The sequence below is a fragment of the Apium graveolens genome, chromosome 10 (assembly GCF_009905375.1).
Source record: "Apium graveolens cultivar Ventura chromosome 10, ASM990537v1, whole genome shotgun sequence".
Classification (NCBI taxonomy): domain Eukaryota; kingdom Viridiplantae; phylum Streptophyta; class Magnoliopsida; order Apiales; family Apiaceae; genus Apium; species Apium graveolens.
The window spans coordinates 111,944,209-111,965,265 of NC_133656.1; the positions used below are offsets into that span (position 1 = coordinate 111,944,209).

The 21,057-nt window shown below is 31.2% G+C and overlaps 1 protein-coding gene across 1 annotated transcript; it reads left to right on the forward strand.

Annotated features, from left to right (window-relative positions):
* Positions 1-12,084: 12,084 nt before the first annotated feature.
* LOC141692530 (LOB domain-containing protein 1-like) lies at positions 12,085-13,668 on the forward strand. The gene is made up of 2 exons (XM_074497401.1): positions 12,085-12,405; positions 12,962-13,668. The coding sequence occupies exons 1-2, from the start codon at positions 12,181-12,183 to the stop codon at positions 13,304-13,306; spliced, it is 570 nt and encodes a 189-aa protein (XP_074353502.1). The 5' UTR covers positions 12,085-12,180; the 3' UTR covers positions 13,307-13,668.
* The last annotated feature ends 7,389 nt before the right edge of the window (positions 13,669-21,057 follow it).

Consider the following 21,057-nt stretch of genomic DNA (forward strand, 5'->3'; position numbering starts at 1 on the left):
TGATAGACTTTGAAATTGGCATTGGCTGTATTGGCTAAGAAAATTATGATGGCTTCAAGTCTTGCAACAGGAGCAAAAGTTTCATCAAAATCTAATCCTTCTTGTTGACAGTAGCCCTTAGCAACCAATCTAGTTTTGTTCCTGACAACTATGTCATTTTTATCCATCTTTTTTCTGAATACCCACTTTGTGTTAATTGGATTCTTTCCTTTAGGTTTGGGTATCAGCTTCCATTCCTTGTTCCTTTAAAATTGGTTTAGCTCCTCATGCATAGCTAGAACCTAATCAGGATCCAACAAAACTTCTTCTAGCTTCTTTGGTTCCTCCTTTGAGAGAAAGCTGTTGTACAGACATTCTTCTTGAGTTTCTTTCCTTTTTTGAACTCTAGAAGATGCATCACCAATAATGAGCTCAAAAGGGTCATCTCTAGTCCATTTTATCTGTTGAGGTAGATTAGCTCTAGATGAAGAGGCCTCATCATTGTCTTGATGTGTGACTGAGTTTTGATTTGAAGAAACTCCCCCTGAGTTTATAAATCTTTGATTTGAAGAAGGAATTCTTTCTGTAAGTGATCTATTTCGACTCTCAGCTTCTCTCATTGTTCCGACGGATGATGAACTTTGTATCTCGACGGATGAAGCTGATTGTCTACCGACGGATGATGCATTATACAACTCGACTGATGCTGAATTTTGTGCATCATTAGGGATAGTCTTTTCTGCATTATCCTTAGCCTCTGTTTCTTGAGCACTATCATAATCACTATCTTCACAAATCATCTCCACATTGTCAAATTTGAGGCTCTCATGGAAATCTCAATCTTACAGTCCTTCAATCTTTTTATCATCAAACACAACATGTACAGATTCCATAACAATGTTTGTTCTTAGATTGCAGACTCTATATGCTTTTTCAACATATCCAACAAAAATTCCTTCATCTGTTTTGGCATCAAACTTTCCATGTTGATCAATTTAATTCCTTAAGATATAGCATTTACATCCAAAGACATGTAGAAAGTTTAATGTTGGCTTCCTGTTCTTGAACAACTGGTAAGGAGTCATGCATTTGGCTTGATTAACAAAAGAAATATTCTGAGTGGCATGCAGTATTTATAGCTTCAGCCCAAAAATATGTTGGTAACTTTGATTCTTCCAGCATTGTTCTTGCAGCTTCAATAAGAAACCTGTTGTTTCTTTCCACCACTCCATTTTGTTGTGGGGTTCTGGCTGCAGAAAACTCATGCATGATCCCATTTTCTTCACAAAATGATCTCATCACAGAATTCTTGAACTCAGTTCCATTGTCACTCCTGATTCTTCTTACTTTGAAATCAGGATGATTGTTGACTTGCCTTATGCGATTGATGATGATTTCACTAGCTTCATCTTTGGATTTTAGGAAAATTGTCCAAGAGAACTTTGAGAAATCATCTACAATTACTAGGCAATATCTTTTCTTTGAAATGGACAACATATTGACTGGTCCAAACAAATCCATGTGCAACAATTGCAAAGGTTCTTCAATAGTTGAATCAAGCTTCTTTTTGAATGATGCTTTAATTTGCTTTCCTTTTTTGTAGGCATCACATAGTCCATCCTTTGAAACCTCCACTTGAGGAATACCTCTAACCAAATATTTCTTGACTATCTCATTCATGGTCTTGAAGTTTAGATGAGACAGCTTCTTGTGCCGTAGCCAACTTTTATCTTGACTTGCCTTGATAAATAGACAAGTGACAGATTCTGCATTTGATGAGTTGAAATCAGCTAAGTACACATTTCTTTTTTCTCACCCCAGTGAGAACCACTTTGTTGCTTCTCTTGTTGGTCACAACACAGGCTTCAGAATTGAAAGTAATTGAGTTGCCCTTATCACAAAGTTGGCAGATACTCAACAGATTATGCTTGAGTCCATCCACTAGGGAAACCTCTTCAATGATGACATTATCCTTTAAAATCAAGCCATATCCCACAGTATAACCCTTGATGTCATCTCCAAAAGTGATACTGGGGCCAGTTCTTTCCTTGAACCCAGTGAGCAGGGTAGAATCTCCAGTCATGTTCCTTGAGCGCCCACTATCCAAATACCAAGGATTCTTTCTGTTTTCCTGCACACATCAAAATCAAATCAAGTTGATTTTGGTACCCAAGTTTCCTTGGGTCCTGCCTTGTTAGCCTTTTTTTGGTTTCATAGGTTTGACCTCATTTGACTTGGGTATTTCAGATTCATCCTTAGTCATTTGAGTTGGACCTTTGAAACCATTCATTGAAGCAGAATTATCATGCACATTTTAATTAACAGGAAAAGGCATGCTATGTGCAAACATGTTATTCCAACAAGACATGCTAAGTGGCATTTGAGGCATACTAAATGCAGCATAATATGGATTATGTGTAAATGGCATATTAACAAATTGTGTGTTCATATTCTGTGCAGGCAAAGCATTCATAGACATGGAAGGCATGTTGGGAAATGAAGGAGGTGCAGACATAGGAGTAGGCATAGCAGGTTTGTAATTAACAGATAAATGATTAACACTACCACACTTAACACAGATGTTTCTTGGAGCATATTTGTCAGGTGTGTAGTTGTTATGTTTGTTAATTCCTACCTTCCCATTTCTGTTGTTTTTCCTTTTTGATTCCGCTTTAACCTCAATCTTATCTAATTTGTCATTCAATTGCTTGATAGACAGATGACCAACATTAACTCTATTTTATTTTCTTACTTGACTTGATTCTCCTGGAACCAAGTTTTTAGAAACTGATCCATATTTATCATTCAACTTAGCTAACTTAGATTTGCTAACTGGCTTACTAATATTCGACGGATGTGGCTCATTGTCTTTCGACAGATAATCTTTTTGATTATTCGACGGATAATTTTCATCATCCGTCAAATCCACATATGTTGAAAGTCCTTCAATCAGATTGAAATCAAGCTTCTCTTTGCTCTTTTTCCAGGCTACATCACAAAAGTATTTTATACCTTGAACTTTAGTAATTTGAGCATGGACATCTCTAGATGATTTACATGCCTTAATTACTTCGTCTTCTCGTTCAAGCCGCTTCCTTAAAATCTCTTCCTTCTTTAAAAATTCAGTTAATTCATCCTTAGCAGTTTTACATTCAATTCTCAATTTTTCAAACTCAATAAATTGAGAACCTAGCACATTATTCCTCTCACTTAAAAACAAATTATTTTCTTTGATTTTAGCATTTTCCTTAGTGAGAGACTTAAGAGTTACACGCAAATGATATAGCTCAGTAGACATATCATTGATGGCATAATTGCACTCAGATTTAGTTAAATGTGCTAGGTTAGTGGTGATTACCTGATTGCTTGATGAACTAACTTATGTTTCATCTGACTTGGCCATTAGGGCTAGGTTGACATAGCTTGTTTCTTCATCTTCATCCAATCCATCTGCAGCCCAGTCATTCCCCTGTATGATGAAAGCCCTATCCTTTTGTTTGAGCAGCTCAAAATATTTTTGCTTGTAATCAAGAAGCTCAAACTTCTTTTTACCAGAATCAGGCTTTCTACATTCACTGGCAATATACCCTGCCAAGCCATATTTGAAACACTTGAATTTAGATTTATCAACCATGATTATGTTTGGATTAACTGCTCCAAAATTCTTCTTGAATTTGAGCTTGGAAAATCTCCTGGATAAGAATGCTAGATGCTCATCTATATCATCCATGTCATCTTAACTCAACTGTTCTTCATTTTCATCTACCAGCCCTTTGCCCTTGCTCTCACAAACCTTTGAGTTTGATGCAGATTCCACAGCTTCAACCTTCATCTCCTTTTTCTTCTCTAGCTCAGCAACTAGTGTAATGGATCCTCTTTTCTTCCTTCCTTTCTCCATCCTTTCATCTTGCTCTATTTCAATCTCATAGGTCTTTAGAATTCCATACAATCTTTCCAAGGTGAATTCCTTGTAATCTTGAGAGTTTCTTAAAGAGACTGTCATGGGCTTCTATTCCTTTGACAAAGATCTAAGGAATTTAAGGTTTGAGTCTTTTATTTGATAGACCCTTCCATGCAACTTGAGAGCATTCAGTAGCTTTTGGAATCTACTAAATATATCAGTGAGTGATTCACTTTCTTCATAGTGGAAATGCTTATATTGCTGAATTAAGAGTTGCATCTTGTTCTCTCTGACTTGCTCAGTACCATCACAAATAATTTGAATTGTGTCCCAAACCTCTTTAGCTGTTTTGCAGTTTATGATGTTGTCAAACATATCACCATCAACACCATTAAATAATATATTCATGGCCTTTTTATCTTTCTTGACTTGTTCAATGTCTGGATCAGACCATTCATGTCTAGGCTTTGGAACTGATGGTTCATTTCCTGTAGCAGCTCTCATGGGAACATGAGGACCTTTCTCATTACAGTCCACATAAGCTTCATCTTGAGAAAGAAGATGTAGGTGCATCTTCGCCTTCCAGTGGTGATGGTTGTCTTTGTCCAGAAATGGAATTTTCACTCCTGCATCCTTTCTGATCATCTTGCTGATTGTGGTGATCTTTACACTCTTTGTACTTTAGGAGCTTGCTCTGATACCAATTGTTAATCCCAAACAATGCAATGAAAATTACATAAGGGGGGTTGAATATAATTCTGACTACTTTTTCTGATTTTAAGAATGTTCTTACTTAATATATAACTGTTTTTGATTTGCAGTAATGCGGAATGAAAGAATAATAGAAATCAAAACACAAAGCAATAAAACACAAGGCTTTAAAACTTTCTGGTGGATTTGAACTTATCCACTAGAGATATATATAAAGTTGAGAACTCTGTGATGCTTGAATAGCACACAGCTGCTTACAAGAGAACTTACAAAATTACAGAGAAATGCTTAACAGATACAGCTTTATCTATCTCTGAAAATAATGCTTTCTCAGTTATTGTTCTACTTGCTACACTTGGTTTATATATCACCAAGTTACATGATAGTAAGACAAGATAATAAGATAAACTTAATCTAGTCTAACTTCATGCTGCTACTTTACTCTATCCAACATCTTTGAATATCTTCATAAATTACATGGAAATGGTAATGCTTCTTTCTTCTCTAAATCCTGCAATTAGGCTGCCACATTCCATTTGCAAACACCTGACGCATGTGACAGTGTTGTCACTGTCAACTGTTATTTTGAATATCATCATCCGTCGGGACTATGTTAGTCATCCGTCGGGAGCCTTGTTGATTATCTGTGGGGAATCTTTATAGATCATCCGTCAGGAGTCTTTTTGTCACTTGATTCTATTTCACTTATGCAGAATTACAAGACATCTTATATTTACAATTAGCCAACCTATTCTGCATACCAATCTAGTAGTCAACATGACATAAAGAATCCTACAGAATCTACTCAACTAAAACATTGTTGTTTGCGGAAATGTTCTACAAGACTTATTATTACATAAGCTACATTCTCGGTGGATGTTAAATTGTTATCCGTCGGGACTATAAAGTTCATCCGTTGGGGCTATATTAAAACATCCGTCGAGAGCTACAAAAATACTAAGTTAAAATCTACTAAGGTGTTTTGTTCAATTTATCATCAAGTTCACAACATATTCCTAACACTTTTAACATTCTCTCTTCTCTTATACTTCTCATATAAGTTCTTTATCCTTCACTTCCACTAATGCTTTTTAGGTATCTTCTTTTTTGCAAATGTTTTTTTCTTCTTTACACGGACTTTATTCCTCTTTCTTGAAGTTCAAAACCTAAACAACCAAGAAATATCCAAGAGGTAAAAAAGATTAGTAATGTGAAATAAATAACTTGAATGCAAGAAAACAATGTTACATAGTTATATCGCCACCGAATAAAAGAAACCACTCCATAGTATTTACACCAACAACTTTGATGGAAATATAAATCTGTAAATTTGGTGGTAAAAAACATCGATCTTTATAGACCATTTCATTATGTATGTACCATGATACTCAAGGATGCAGGACATGTGTACCAAGACCGGATCCTTCTTTGAACCTATAACCCCACATAACAACATTCATGTCCTCTCCTACTCTAATGTTGTTACAACAGCGGAACTGAAAAGTCCAAGTTACAGATAATATTTACTCTGTAATTTGAATTTTATGTTTGATTACATATTATTTGCATTATTGTGTATTATGTAACATTATTCTTACATGACATCACCTTAGGATCCTGCATTGCAAGCTTAGTCTTCTCTCTGATCTTTCACAGGGTTTCTATAAATGTAATAGATTCACGGAATCAACAAAAATGACAAAGAAGTATAATAATTCTTATATACACTCGTTTAAATCTCAAGGTTCTTAATGTTGTTAGCTACCTGGACTATATTTTATGCCTTTATTCCACAGTGTATTTTCTTTATTTGGTTTAAAAATTAATACATAGATACCCCGAGATTAATATTGGTACATGTAAAGAAAAAATATAGCAGTAGACCATACCATGAGGAGGAACTGATGTAACTTCATTGTAAACTGCATAACAAACATTTGCGGCACCTCTTAGATATAGAAGAATGGTACAAACAAAAACTTTTATATATTCACGGGTTGTAGAGTTGCAGCAGGTTATGCTCTTTTCATATTTGATATATTTAAGCCTACATCTAATAATAGTTAAACATGTAATCTATCACAGCTAGCATGATTAGTGCAGAGACAATGCAAGTGAATACGGAACGGGGCTCCTCCCTAAACTAGGCTATATTAGAATCTTACCTTCTTAATATTTTCTCGAATGGTATACTTGTAGGAATGATGGAAAATTTCAGTTATATCATCCATCTCTGTCAGAAGCTGGTTAAAAACACTATAGCACCACCAACTTATCCATGTGAACCATTTTATTTGAATTGAACCTAACATCTACACAAAAGGCCAACATCTACACAAAAGACATCTACACACAAGGCCTGCTAATGGCTCCAATGATAAAAATCCATAAACTGTTAACCAAGACGGATGGTGCAAGAAAATTTATCAATATACACCCAACTTACCTTGTCAAACCCATCAAGATCATTTGTGGTGAGAAACATTTTGGTCTCGATCATTGTTGTGTTTAACCAACTAAAAATGAAAGAAAAAATAATAATTTTAGCTACTGAGGAGATAATCCAGAATAGGTGTTGGTATATTGTTTTTCATAACATTTTAGGATAGTGTCTTCACCAATAGAAGTCTCCTTGACTTTCATGAAAATGAATTTCAAAATCCCCAGCCAACTCTGTTAGCCGTGGCTCCCCCAGTAAAGCAAAGACCATAACACCTTTTCTTGGGTCAGTATGCCAATAATCTTCAGGCTAAGAAATTAATACATTGTTAAATTTCAAAAAATGAGATAATATAGTGCAATACTACAAATTGTAAATAGAAAAAAAAAATTATCCACTCAAATAAATTATCAAATTTTAGGTGGAGAAACATAACTTTTATTATGATAAGAATAGACACGTGAAGATACTCATTATATGTAAATGTATCCGTGTATCCAATGCCAAAGTCAGCAATAAGTAAGAAGATAGTACCAAAGTGAAAATTATTAATCAAAATTATTTAACAGTAGGTTATATGCGTTCACATTCATAATCTGCAATATATGAATTAGTAATCAAAATATTCTAACTCGAAACAATAATTTCAAATATGGCCTAAAATCTATGTTGGTAGAGAACACCCTATATGAAGAACAAGTCCTTTAAGTAAGGTAAAAAAAAGTAAAAGTAAAAAGGTGTTATTATAACATCTTGGAAAAAGAGACATTTTATATTCACTACTAATTATGTAATAGTTTCACTAGAATTCTAGTTTGTTAATCTACATGACTTTAGAGGATCTTTGAATTGTTTAAAAGAGAAATAGTGTTCCAACCTAAAAAGTAAAAAACAAATACATGCTTGGGTTTCGTAGGATATATGATGGGAACAATGGTGCTCTATTTCAGTTCATCTTTAGACAAAATATGGAACAATAATTAGAGTTAGGAGATTAAGCAATCTTGGTATTATAATTAACAGTGATAAACTTCTACTCTTACACAATATTATAGCAACAGCTGAATAAAGGGGAAAGGTAAATATCACTATAACCATTAAGTATTGTTGTTCCAAATCTCAAGTTAAGTACATTTGTTCGAATCACTATAATAACACTAACACATCATTCAAGACAACCAGTTTATCAATATATACTACTTTAACAACTCATATACTTTAAATACAAAATTGAACACAAAGCACATTTCTCGAACGTAAACAAAAAGTAATTCATTAAGAGAACATGTCGTTCTACAAAAAAAATACATAAGAGAAGTCAAATATGCAGAATCTCTGTAAACTTTTAAAGTAATTAATATTTAACATTTAGAATCTCTAATTTTCGGCCAAACTAAACCAAAAACTGCAAATAAGCATTTAAATCATCTAATTTCAGTGAATTGCATGTACAAGACCTGTACACATAATTGACCAGATAAATGGTTAGCGATATAAAGAACAAAAATATAACCAAATTAACATACAAAAACACTACACAATTAATAAGATACCAAAGTGTAGGCAAGTTTGCAGATGTACTAGAAGATACTAAGAGGGTAACTTCAAAGGGGTTGAGAGTCTCCTTTTGAAAATCTCCAGTGCATCTGACAATCTTAACAAACAAACTAACGAGATAATCAAATCGTGAGACAGATGCAATGTGCGAGTTTAGGTTCTTGTGTTGAGTCGACCGAGATAGTTACCTATGAGTCCACCGAATTTGATCTTAAGACACTATATTATAACTGAAACAGAGAGAGGCAGATAGATAAGAGAAATTTATAGAGGAGACTGAGAGATGGAAAAAACACATACAAAGATAGAAGAGGGAGATCGAAGCACATACATCACACAAAATAGATACACAAAATAGATAGAGATAATAATACATCATCCTTAAATCGAAGCCCTATACTTGAATCCCTAGCTTAATTGAACCGGTCAGCCCTTTTTTCTCAAACCCTAATTGAAGCCCCTTCTCTCAGATTGCATTAAACACTAATTGAGAGTTTCCAACTGAAGTCCGATTGTGCGTTCCGATTTAGAGTGACGACTGAACGAGGTGCGAGATGAGTGAGAGAGAGAGACACAAGAGAGAGAATTTTAGTTTGTTGAGGTGAGATTGTAAGATAAATGATTTTAATTTAGTTTTTTAGTTTTAAGATAAGGCATTTGGTTCCATCGTATCTGTTTTTATTAAAAATTCAATCCTGCCCATTTTTTCTTTGAACCGCCTAAATTGTCAATGTCTGGTTACACATTTTTTAAGACCAACGGTAACATTAATTTGGATGTAACCTTAAATGCCGCATTTTCTCTATGGTTACACTAAATGACATTAAATGTTAAAATAATAAAAGTATAACTGTAGGTAGCCAAAAATAATTTTTAAGGCACCTATGGTCACACTTTAGCTAGTTTCTCTAGAAAAAACTTTTACAACAAGCCATATATGGTGTAGTGTCAATGTTCAGAGTCTCTCGACTATTACTAGGTTCGGTCTCGGCCCTTTTTCTCTTTCCAGTCTCATCTGGTTTTTCGTAGGCCTGATCTTTTTCAAAGTCTTCCAGCATGATTATTCGGGCAGTTTTCTGATCGTCCCTTATCTCCCCCATCCCTTTCTCAGTTGGAAATTTAAGTTTGAGGTGGGGTATCGACTCCACTGCCTCAAAGGTTGACAAGAACGGCGTTCCGAGAACTGCATTGTAGGGACTCTCAATCCGAACTACATACAATTTTGCTGGCTTCTCAACAGTGTATGGTAATTTACCCAAAAGGATAGGAAGAGTGATTGTACCTTCGAACTGTATTAGATGTCTTCTGAAGACGTAGAGGGGTATTTCGTTGCAGGGTTCTAATTGTTCGCCGCCAAGATCATCTTGCAGTAAGTCTTGCGGAACATGATGTTGGCCGAGCTGCGAGTATCCAAAAGCACCTTCCAAATTTTGTTATGCCCAATGAGAAGATTGATGATTAGGGGGTCTTCATGCGCACGAATGACATCCTCATAATCCTCTGTGCTAAAAGTTATGGGCATGTGGGGCTTCTCCTGACCGAACTGATAGAGATTGTACACTTGTCGGGCGTACTTTTTCTTGGTTGTCTTACTATCTCTGTCCAATACACTGCCCCTAGAAATTGTCTTCACTTGACCCCTTATCCTGTCTTTTCGTTTAGGCTCCTCCGCTTCTGATTCTTTCTGTTTGTCTTTCGGCCCCAATCTATTTCTTAGATCTCGAACGAACTGATTGAATTTACCTTCTTTAATCCTATGATCCTCAATTCAGGGTGAGATATATATATTGTATATTTTATAGAATGAGGATATTATTCTACCGAACTGTTCCCGAACTTTGTAATGTCTCTCATCCATTTCTGCATACAGAATATAATTCTATATATTCATGAGGACAAAAATAATGACAGATTTTTAGCTACGATAACCACTTAATTCAGCTTCTCTTTTTCATTCAATTTCGGGACTTACATCTCGTTTCAACGAGTCGTTTGACTAAACTGCGATAACCAATTAAGTAAAAAGCGAGTAAGCATGTGTGTATAAATTTCCTCTGGCACGGTCCACACGCTAAATATATATACTTGACAAGAGAAGTAGGATTCGGTGGAAACAATTGATAAAAAACAAGGAATGATTGCAAGTTTAACGACTTCGCCACCATCAAGTATATAAGATAAATGCCTAATAGTTTTGAATTCTCCGATTCTATAAGATAATAAATAGTTGATTTTCTATGATCATAAAGATACGAGGCTTAGAGGGAAGTAATATTTAAGTTTTCATTATTGACGATTTAATAGGTTTATATCTAATTAAAAAAATTTAACAAAAAAATAATTGTAGGTATTTAATTTGGAGACCGGCGCTTGCACCCATGATTGTAAAAATCGGTAATCGGTACTAATCGTTTTAGGTACCGATTAGAGATTAATCGGCAAATTGGGGATTAATCGGAGAAATTAATTGAAACAAAAGTCGGATATATTTAAATATTTTAATAATATTTAATATATTTACCTTATTTATTATGAGATATATAATTTAAAAATAATTTAAAAATATTAATTTGATTTCAAAAAATAGATTGGCCAAATATTTTTTAAGAATTAATCCAAAATTAATTGAGAATTTTTCAAAAAATCAGGGGGTTTTAAGAAAACTGCTCGCACCTAACAAAAGCCAACCAATAAGAGAGAGTCATTATCAGTGGAGAGTGTAGTAGTGCCACGTATCAAATAGGTAGTTAAAAGAGTAGGAACATTTCACTTGTCTCAATAGTGGCGGCACCAGCTTCACAACCTCCAGATCAGTTGCTCTCCCATGAATATTTCTCAACTTAATCCTTGATTTGTATCATTAAACTAAATTTTCTATCTATTATATTTATAAAAAAAATGTTTGCATTTCATTATATATATAGTTATTTGTGGTGATAAGGTAAGAGTAGTTTTAATTAATCACGTATACCATGTTTAATTTATAGGTCTTCGATTATAATTTATAATGTTTTTGAGAATAATTATTATGAAATGTATATTCACAACATGTCTATAATTTCCAAGACAAATAAGAAAAAGGGGAGCACAAATTAAAGTTTCCAGAATGCGGAAAAAAGTCAAACAATTACAGTAGATTAACAACATATAGAAAGAAAAGTCTAAATTTGGAGGATAGGCATGGAATATAATTTTAATGTATATAAATAGAAAAAAAATGCGTACCTTACTTTAATTTTCAGCTAGCAAACCTTTTTTAACGACTTTTATTAATACAATTTTCAAAACATAATAACATATTTTCAATCTAAAGCACACCAATTTCAAACTCGGAGAGTTTTCACATACCTAAGACAAATAAAAGGTAGCATTCACATACCTAATAAACCATAAATCTAAACGGAAGTTTTCTCACGCAACTCACTCCGTTATTCATAGCATCATTTTACAAAATGTTAGCGTCATGTTTTCATCATGTTTATCCTCCTACATAGTATATATATATATAACATTCATCTACTCGATTCCATACCACCAACAATACATACATTTTCAACTCACTTCCTCTCTGACTACAGACACACACATCACTATGGAGTGCAGTGGTACAACAATTACAAAATCTTTATCACCTTTGTCTGCTCCCAACTCACCTCCTATACCATTAGTTGTAAGCCCTTGTGCAGCTTGCAAGATACTGAGGCGGCGATGTGCGGAGAAATGTGTATTGGCACCTTACTTTCCTCCTAGTGATCCTATCAAATTCACCACTGCTCATCGTGTTTTCGGAGCCAGCAACATTATCAAATTTTTGCAGGTACGCTAATTTTTGTAATAGATATTGTTAATGATATAATTGATTTGATCCTGATAAGCTCTGTTTTCTAACAATTTGAGGTTTTAGGAGAGCCGGTAACTTAAGATATTTAGCCAACCTTAGGTACAGGGTTCGAGTATTAATGGAAACACTATCTGTGATTAGTTTTATCAGATTTCCTATTATTTCAAAAATGAACCTCCCTTGATAATGTGAGTATTGGTTTATGGCATGCATGAAACGGTTGTAGTTTGAATACAATTTTTCAGATTCTTTTCAGCTGCCGCGAGTGTGTCAAGATGTGAATGTGTAACATGCAAATTATAAAAGGCAACTAAAAAGTTACAAAAAGAGTGCTAACAAGTTCACATATATAACTGCATACTGGTTTAAGTGGACCTTATTTATGATCGTTTTATAAATGATGTCCTACCTGTCTACAAGTCTACAAGTTGCATGTACAATAAAAATACAAACATTAATACTATTATTATCTAAAATTACAAGAAAATTTGCTGCTTAATAAATCTGAAAATATTAATAATTGTGTTTTCAGGAATTGCCTGAGTATCAAAGGGCGGACGCAGTTAGTAGCATGGTATATGAGGCTAATGCAAGGATTAGGGATCCAGTTTATGGATGTGCAGGAGCAATATGTCAGCTCCAGAAGCAAGTCAATGAGCTTCAAGCACAGTTAGCGAAAGCACAAGCTGAAGTTGTGACTGTGCAATGCCAATATTCCAATCTCATGACTTTGATCTCCATGGATTTTGATCAATCTCCTCAATCCTCACCGGATCAGCAATCTTTTGGCAATTATCCGACCAACGATTTGAGTTTTCTCGACGATAATAATTCAAGTTCATTCGTGCTGAATTCTCTCTGGTCTGATCATTATTAGAAACACAATTTTAATTATGACTCCAAGCTAATGCAGAGGAGATAGTGCTAATTATGAAATGATATACAGAGTTCCTAGTAATGAATAAATTTTACTAGCTAGGAAGTTAATGTTGTTTGGTATGGATAAGATTTATGAAAGCAGCAAGGGTAGTTAATATTTGGTAGTAGATTTTTATAAATGCATGCATTCGATGAAAGAAGAAATATGAAATTGACGGGTCAGTTCCCTTCATGTTGTCCTGGCGAATTTATTGATACATTATACTTATTGAAGGCTGGGGGATAAATGTCATTGTATTATGTCCATTCTCATACCTAATTGGATAATTTTGGCCACCTAATTTTCTTTTATCAACTTTGACCCCCTTTTTTTCTAAGCTTCAATTCAAAATTTGATGTTGCCATATTTAATTTTCTTGATCTCGGTATCTATATATTCTGGAAAATTGAAACAATTATATATCAAACAGATCTTTCATAGTATTTACGGCGGTTAAAATAAACGAATAATATATCCTATTTTTTTATCTGTTAGAATATTATTAAAAATATGTGCCCCTTCGGTCAAAAAAAATATATACCCCTAAAATTTAGTTTGAGCCTATATTTTTAAATTTTTTGCTTTTGTTAATTTCATGTATATAAAAGAATGTGTCTGTTAAAAATCATCAAATTTTTTTTTGCCCGAGTTTGGCCTTAGGCCGGTGTTGCAACACTAGGGCAAAATAATCCGATCCGATGGATATCCGATTCGAAACCCGAAATTTTAAATTTACCTTGGATTTGGATATGAATTTCATTTTTAAACCTGAAATTTTTTGAATTTCAAAATCTTGAATATCATATATGTACTGCATGTAAAACATCACAAAAATATTTTATTATGTAAAACATGTTAAGTTTGGAGAACATTTGTAAAGCTTGCAGAACATACACATTCTACTTATTTAACTTAAATGATCTTCAATAATTTTAATGAATTAGTGATACTGGTAAAACATACTTCACAAAATAATATATTTTATATTATTTTGATTGCAGAACATATGTGATCTCCCAGGTCTCCGATGAAAAAGTGGTCTTCATAGAAATTTCCTCATTATAATATATATATATATAATATACATTATACATAATATTATATAATTTTTAGAAGATATATTTAATATTTATATTAAAAATTAACTAATTATAAAATTTAATGAAATATAATTATTCAATCATTTTAAACGGTGATAAGTTTTATAAGGTTAACAAAATATCTTTTAATAATAAATCTAAAAAACTGGGTATTAATTGAGTTGATTTTTTAAATATTAGCTAAAATATAATAACACAATTAATGATGTGGTGTAGGGGTTGAAGATGACACGTTAAAACTCTTTCTTTACAAGTCGCGTGTTCGATCCAAGAACTTGCAATATCAATAATTATACAAATTTTCGGATTTCGGGTTCGGCTTCAGGTTTCTGGTATACCCGAATCCGATCTGAAATCTGATAGATCGGGTTTTGATATTCATTTTTGGATATTTTTTCGGGTTCGGATCGGGTTCAGATCGAATTCGGATTTTAATAAAAATTTCGGGTTTAAATATGAATTTTGTAATACTTGACCCGATTGCCATCCCAGCAGCGGCCTCTGACACTTAATGTATAGCAAACCAAAAGCATGGTTCTCAAGAATTTAATGGTTTAATATTTAAGGTTTAAAATCAAACATAAGAAATTGAAGTCATTTAGTTTAATTTCAACTTGTTTAAATTAATTGATTGTATGTGATAATTTATACCCTGTCTCTTTAAATTGTTAATGTTTGAAATGGCGTGATCGACACGTATTTTAAGACTTTTGTTTACTGTAGTTACATAAATTATTTTAAAAAAATCTTTTAAATAAATATTAAACATTTAAATTTTTATTCGAAAAAAGAAATTTTAGAAATAATGTATGAAACTATATTAAATAAGAATTTTAAAATACGTGTCCAACTCTCTATTTAAATGTTAGCAATTTATTGGGAGAGAGGGAGCAGTATCTTTATAGTTTTCTAAACATATATATGATAGTTTGCAAATAGCTTTCAACTTAAATTCACTTATGTTCTACTTGTTTGCTAAAATAATTAAAACTTGTCTCCCACTTTATTGAATGCTTATGTGAATTAATAATTAATATACATAGATATTTATCAAGTCATTCGCACCAATGTTGTAATTAACTACTTGAAATTAAAATAACAGTATTTGAACTTGTTTACTCAACGCATCCAAATCATAGATTCCGTGTACTACATTTCTCACTTAAATTCCAATCAAATTTAAAAGTTAAAACTTGCAAGCTTGTATGCATGAAAACTTTTGGTACGGTGATGTTTAAAAATACCCATTTTTGAGGTGTAATAATTGAAAATATCCATTTTTAAAAGACATGGCTGAAAATACAGTTTAGGTTACGCATTTTATAATTGAGTAAGTGTAATGCACATTTAAAAATTGAAAATCTAAGAAAATTAATAAATATACGCATTTGTAATTTGGGTATTACAACGATAAATGTGTATTTTAATAAAAAATTGGATATCCTATTGACAAATATGAATTTACTATAAAACAGGATAACAAAATAACAAATACGTTTTCAAAATGGTATTTTCAGTCATTTACTTTCAGAATAGGTATTTTCGGCCATTTATATCAAAAAATTGTTGTTTTTTTAACATTTTTTCCAATATGAATGGCGCAAAGAAAAAGAGAAGCAGAATTACGGACTGGGGCCTGGGAAAACTCATAGCCATCAGATAGATGGGCTTGGTGCTGACTTGTGCTTAGTGGGGGTGGCCAAGCATAGCTCTCTCTTGTTTTTCATGCCCCTCGTTTTGTTTACATCATTTTTCTGCTCATAAATGCTTTCTTTTGTTTTTGTTGGACCTTTTTTTGTTCGCAATCTTTTCGTTGATATGATGTTCTTGTTTTTTTATTGACTACTGAAATCTAATGTCAACAGACTGCAGTAGTAATAAAGCAGTGTTTTCACTCTATATTAAACTAGTATAATAACGCGTACGAGCCCTGTGTTATTTTCTAGATTTTTTTATAGATCATATAATTATATTAGTAAAATTCTTGATCGTTTTCTTATTAATAAATATTGTATAATATCTAAAATATATCAAATACAAGTTGAGTATCTATTATGTGTATGATTTTCATGTAAAAAATTAAAAACGTTCATAACGTTTTTAATATATCTCATTAATTATAATACATGTTTTCTTATTTGTGTCGTGTAATTTATATTTACTAAATAAATACAAGCAGGTAGTCATGTACGTGTAAAAGGAAAATTGAAGTTAATCCATCAAATATTGTCAATACGTTTATAAAAAGAAACTAAAAATTTAACATATATGTATATTGCAAGTCGAGTAAATTTTTTGAGTTTTGGACAAATAAATCCGTAGTAATGAGATATTTTATTTATAAAGTCATTACTAATTTACAATTACCTTACTTAATTTAAAAAGATTAGTAATGCATAATTAAAGTGGTCAATACCTGCAATTGTAATATTCAACAAAGTAGAATTTACATTATAATTAATATAAGTTTATTTTTTAAGAAAAATGTTATTTTTTTAATTCAACGTTTATGTTGATTTAAAATCATTGTTAATGTCTTAATTCATTAACTAAAGTTGATCTCGCCCGTGTACTTATTTTTTAATCCTCTCTATTATACAAAGTTAATTTTATATGATGTCAAATAATTGTCAATTCATAAAATAAAATTGACATAATCTATTTAGTTTTTAACACATTGAAAAAAAACTTAAAAATTTAATTGATCATTCTTATTTTCAGAACATAAAAGACTTTTGTTATTTTCTTCTAGTATATATATATATCAATAACTTTAAAATACACCATTAAAATTGAATCTTTTATTATTGGTAAATATAAAGTCACATGTGTGTGTATGTATGCAAATTATTATTTATTCTATTTTCGAGTAAATTATGTTGGTCTCGTTTATTTATATGCTAAATGTCTTGGTCATGTATATATCTAATTGCTATTCAATAAATTACTCAAATAACATGTATTTATGATTAGTCAAAAATTATAATTATCTAATAGATAAATTACAATTATTTATATATCGTAGTCGTAGTAGCACAAACAATCAAACAATATCTATTTTTACTCAACATAGCATCAGTCATGAATGTGACATAAACATAATTCATATATCGTAAAGACTAATTACTGATATTCAAAAGTTTTTTTCAAGAATCTGAAGATAATTTGTACTAATATCATCATACGAATCATTTTGAAGTTTTTTCATTTGTTAATTAAATATTTCTTTTTATAGTAACTTGATAACATTGTATATTATTTTTCTAAAATTAAATATTTTCAATTTGATTATGTTTTTAATATATTAGTTGAACTTGTTAATCCTTTGAAAATATCGACTAATATTAATTTTTTATTTAGATAGCATAACACAGATTAAATCATATAGTACAATACATTATAGTTTTAACCTTTTTTCAAATAATTCAAAATAGTTGTACAATATTTTCCAACACTAAACCTTTTTTTTAAGTTTATTATTGCTATTTTTAAATATATTTTTTTGAAAATATTGAATTCTACAATTTTCAAATTTCGTATATATATATATATATATATATATAAGTTCCATTCTATTGAGTCCTTGTTTTTAGTTGAGTACGGAAGTCCATATATGTTCCGCAAGTAAAATAGTATAAAAACTTTTTTAAAACGTATTTTAATGTGAATTATGTTCTACAAATATCACTATTTTAATAGGTATCTTACAAATCTCATACATTTGATAAGTTGAACATTGCAGAACATATGATTTTAAAGAACATGATCAGTTTGAAGAACATACGTATTTACGATGTAAAACACGTAAATATTCAACTTGCCGAACATTAATGATATAACACCATAATACACGTTTATATAATATATTTTATTATTTTACTTTTTAAATTATTAGAAACATAAAACCTGAATCATTAGATTGGATTTTAATATAAAGTTAGAATTTTGGACCTTAGAACACCACAAAAAATAGGGATTTTATGTATAAGATTACTTATAATAACCATATCAAATTGAATAATATAAAATTTAGGATTTGTCTCACAAAAATTTGAATATAAACATATCTTTAATTAAATAATGTAATAAATTAACTATTTTTTTACGAAGAAGCATTAAATGTGGTACCATTTTCCAAATAACATTTAATGAAAATTATTAATTTTACTTTATAGTTGTAGTTTAATTTATTCTAAAGAAAATGAAAAAATAGTACTTGAGGAGCACCTCTTTATAAATTCATCATCATTAAATAATATTTTAAACCTAATTTTTTTAAGTGAAATATTAATAAATAAATCAGTTTAGTATATCTTCGCAGTTTTAACGGAGTTTGTGACATCTCATGTCAAATTTTGAATATATTTTGGGTCAAGTTCTGGATGTAATAATGTAAAACCAGTAAGTTAGTAATTTTGATACATAATATCAATTGACTTTATCATATAAAAACTTCAAAAATATTAATTTTTATTAATATAAAATATTATAAAATTTATCCTTATTGGTAAGATATTCTTGTCGAGTTCGTAATTTAAATTTATTAAACTGATAGTGATAATGTATTTCGGCTTGGTCATGTAGTCAAATTTCAAGTATTTTTTCAAAATGGGTAAAATTCTGATTTTGAAGTTGGTAATTTTGATACTTATTATCAATTGATTTGATTCCATAAAGACCTTAAACATAATAATTTTTACCAGCATAAGATATCACATAACTTTTCTTTGTTGGTAAGATTTTCTAGTCGAACTCGTAATTTAAATTAAACCCACGTAGTAACGTGGTATTTACGGGCATGTCATTTAGTCAAATTTCGAGAATTTTTTAAAAAATAGGTGAAGTTCTAGTTTTAAATTCGAAATAAATCGAAATACGCTAATTATAATTTATTCAAATATGGAGTACACAAAATATTATTTATATAAGTGTATCTCTTTTTAACATATAAACAAATTATTTATATGTATAATTTATTTTTTATTTAGAATATATATATATATATATATATATATATATTAAATATGTATGAGACATACTTTTTAAATTAGAAATTGTTTAATAAATAAGTGAATGATCCGTTTAAGTACTATGATTAACTTTATATCTCAAATTCAATTGTTCAAAACTAACTGTACAAATATTTTATAATTATGTTTAAAGTTAAATAATTTGTCGCTATTTACGACAATCAACTTATAATAAAAAACTTAAGTGGCAGTGTGGTGTAGTGGTAAAGTGACGTGCTCGAGTTCAATTACTCCCAACAATCTTTTTTATATAAATTTAAAGTGAATAGGTAAATTAGTCATTTCAATGAAATTTTTTATTCTCATAAATATTATCACCATTCTGTCATTATATACAGAAGAGATTAAGCTCGTACATATAGTAAACCACCCTGTAAAGACAAAATATTGTAATCGCTATTAGTTTATACCGTAATATAGCATTTCAAAACATACTTGCCGTATAATTTTTAGCTATTTGAAGGAAAATCTTGTGATAAATTGAAATTATTGGAATAGAGTATCAGGTTTCGAGTTTCATTCTCTTCCAAATTACACAATTAATTTTCTTGTGACCATATAATTTTAGATATATATAAACCTTCAACTCACTATAATTTGCCAGCTACTCTGAAATGAAAGGAATAAAACTTTACAAAACACTATCAACAACGCGTTTTATAGCCTCAATTATGAATCAAGATCCATGTTACTTTTATAACAATAAGTCAATAAATAAAGAAATACGTGTACAATAGCTTTTGATAATTATTTATAAGCAAGTAGTTAAAAAAATGCTTCGAGATAGATTGTGTGAAGTTACACGACTAACATTTGTATATGGACTCAATTATTCAATGATTTCACGTGCAACTTCTATTTAGCTTTATTTTGTTAAAACACATTGCATGCATGCATGTTCATAACAAATATGTTATCCTAAAGTAAACTCAAGTATTGAGGCTCCCCACATGACTTGTTTTGACATAACCCAAATAACCTGCAATGTCTGATCACTACATACATGACTGATGCGATAGATTTAAGCAACAATGCTTTGTTTTTCCACTTTTTACCTTGATGTACAGCGTACAAGTATATATTTTACCAGTCTATTTGTTTATCTTCAAACTGCAACTCATCTCTTTTATACTCATTTCCATCACTGATCTGGATGACTCTTCAGTTGTTATTATTTGTTCTTTTTTAGACAAATTCTCTAGAACCTGATGAACTGTGTGTTGACTATAGAGTTCAAATTTGACACTGTCGGATCTGTTTTCGGACCTTAGGTCTACTATCAACTTTAAAACGTTTCGCATGCATTGTAAACTTAAATTTGTTAGTTCATGTTTGACTTAGGTCCGTAAATAAGAGGGTTCTGCTGGACAATTAGTCAATATTAAACTAAAAGTTGCCAAACAAAAGGTTATTAATATCATTATTATTATTATTATCTGAGTGTTAAAAGGGAGAAATTCGTTTAACAGTGTTTTGGAGGTTGATGGCCGGAATAAATATTAAGGGGTGGTGTTTTAGGGCGGATGAAGGTTGTGTATGGTGGTGTCTGAGTTTGTATGATGACTACTCAAGAACGAAC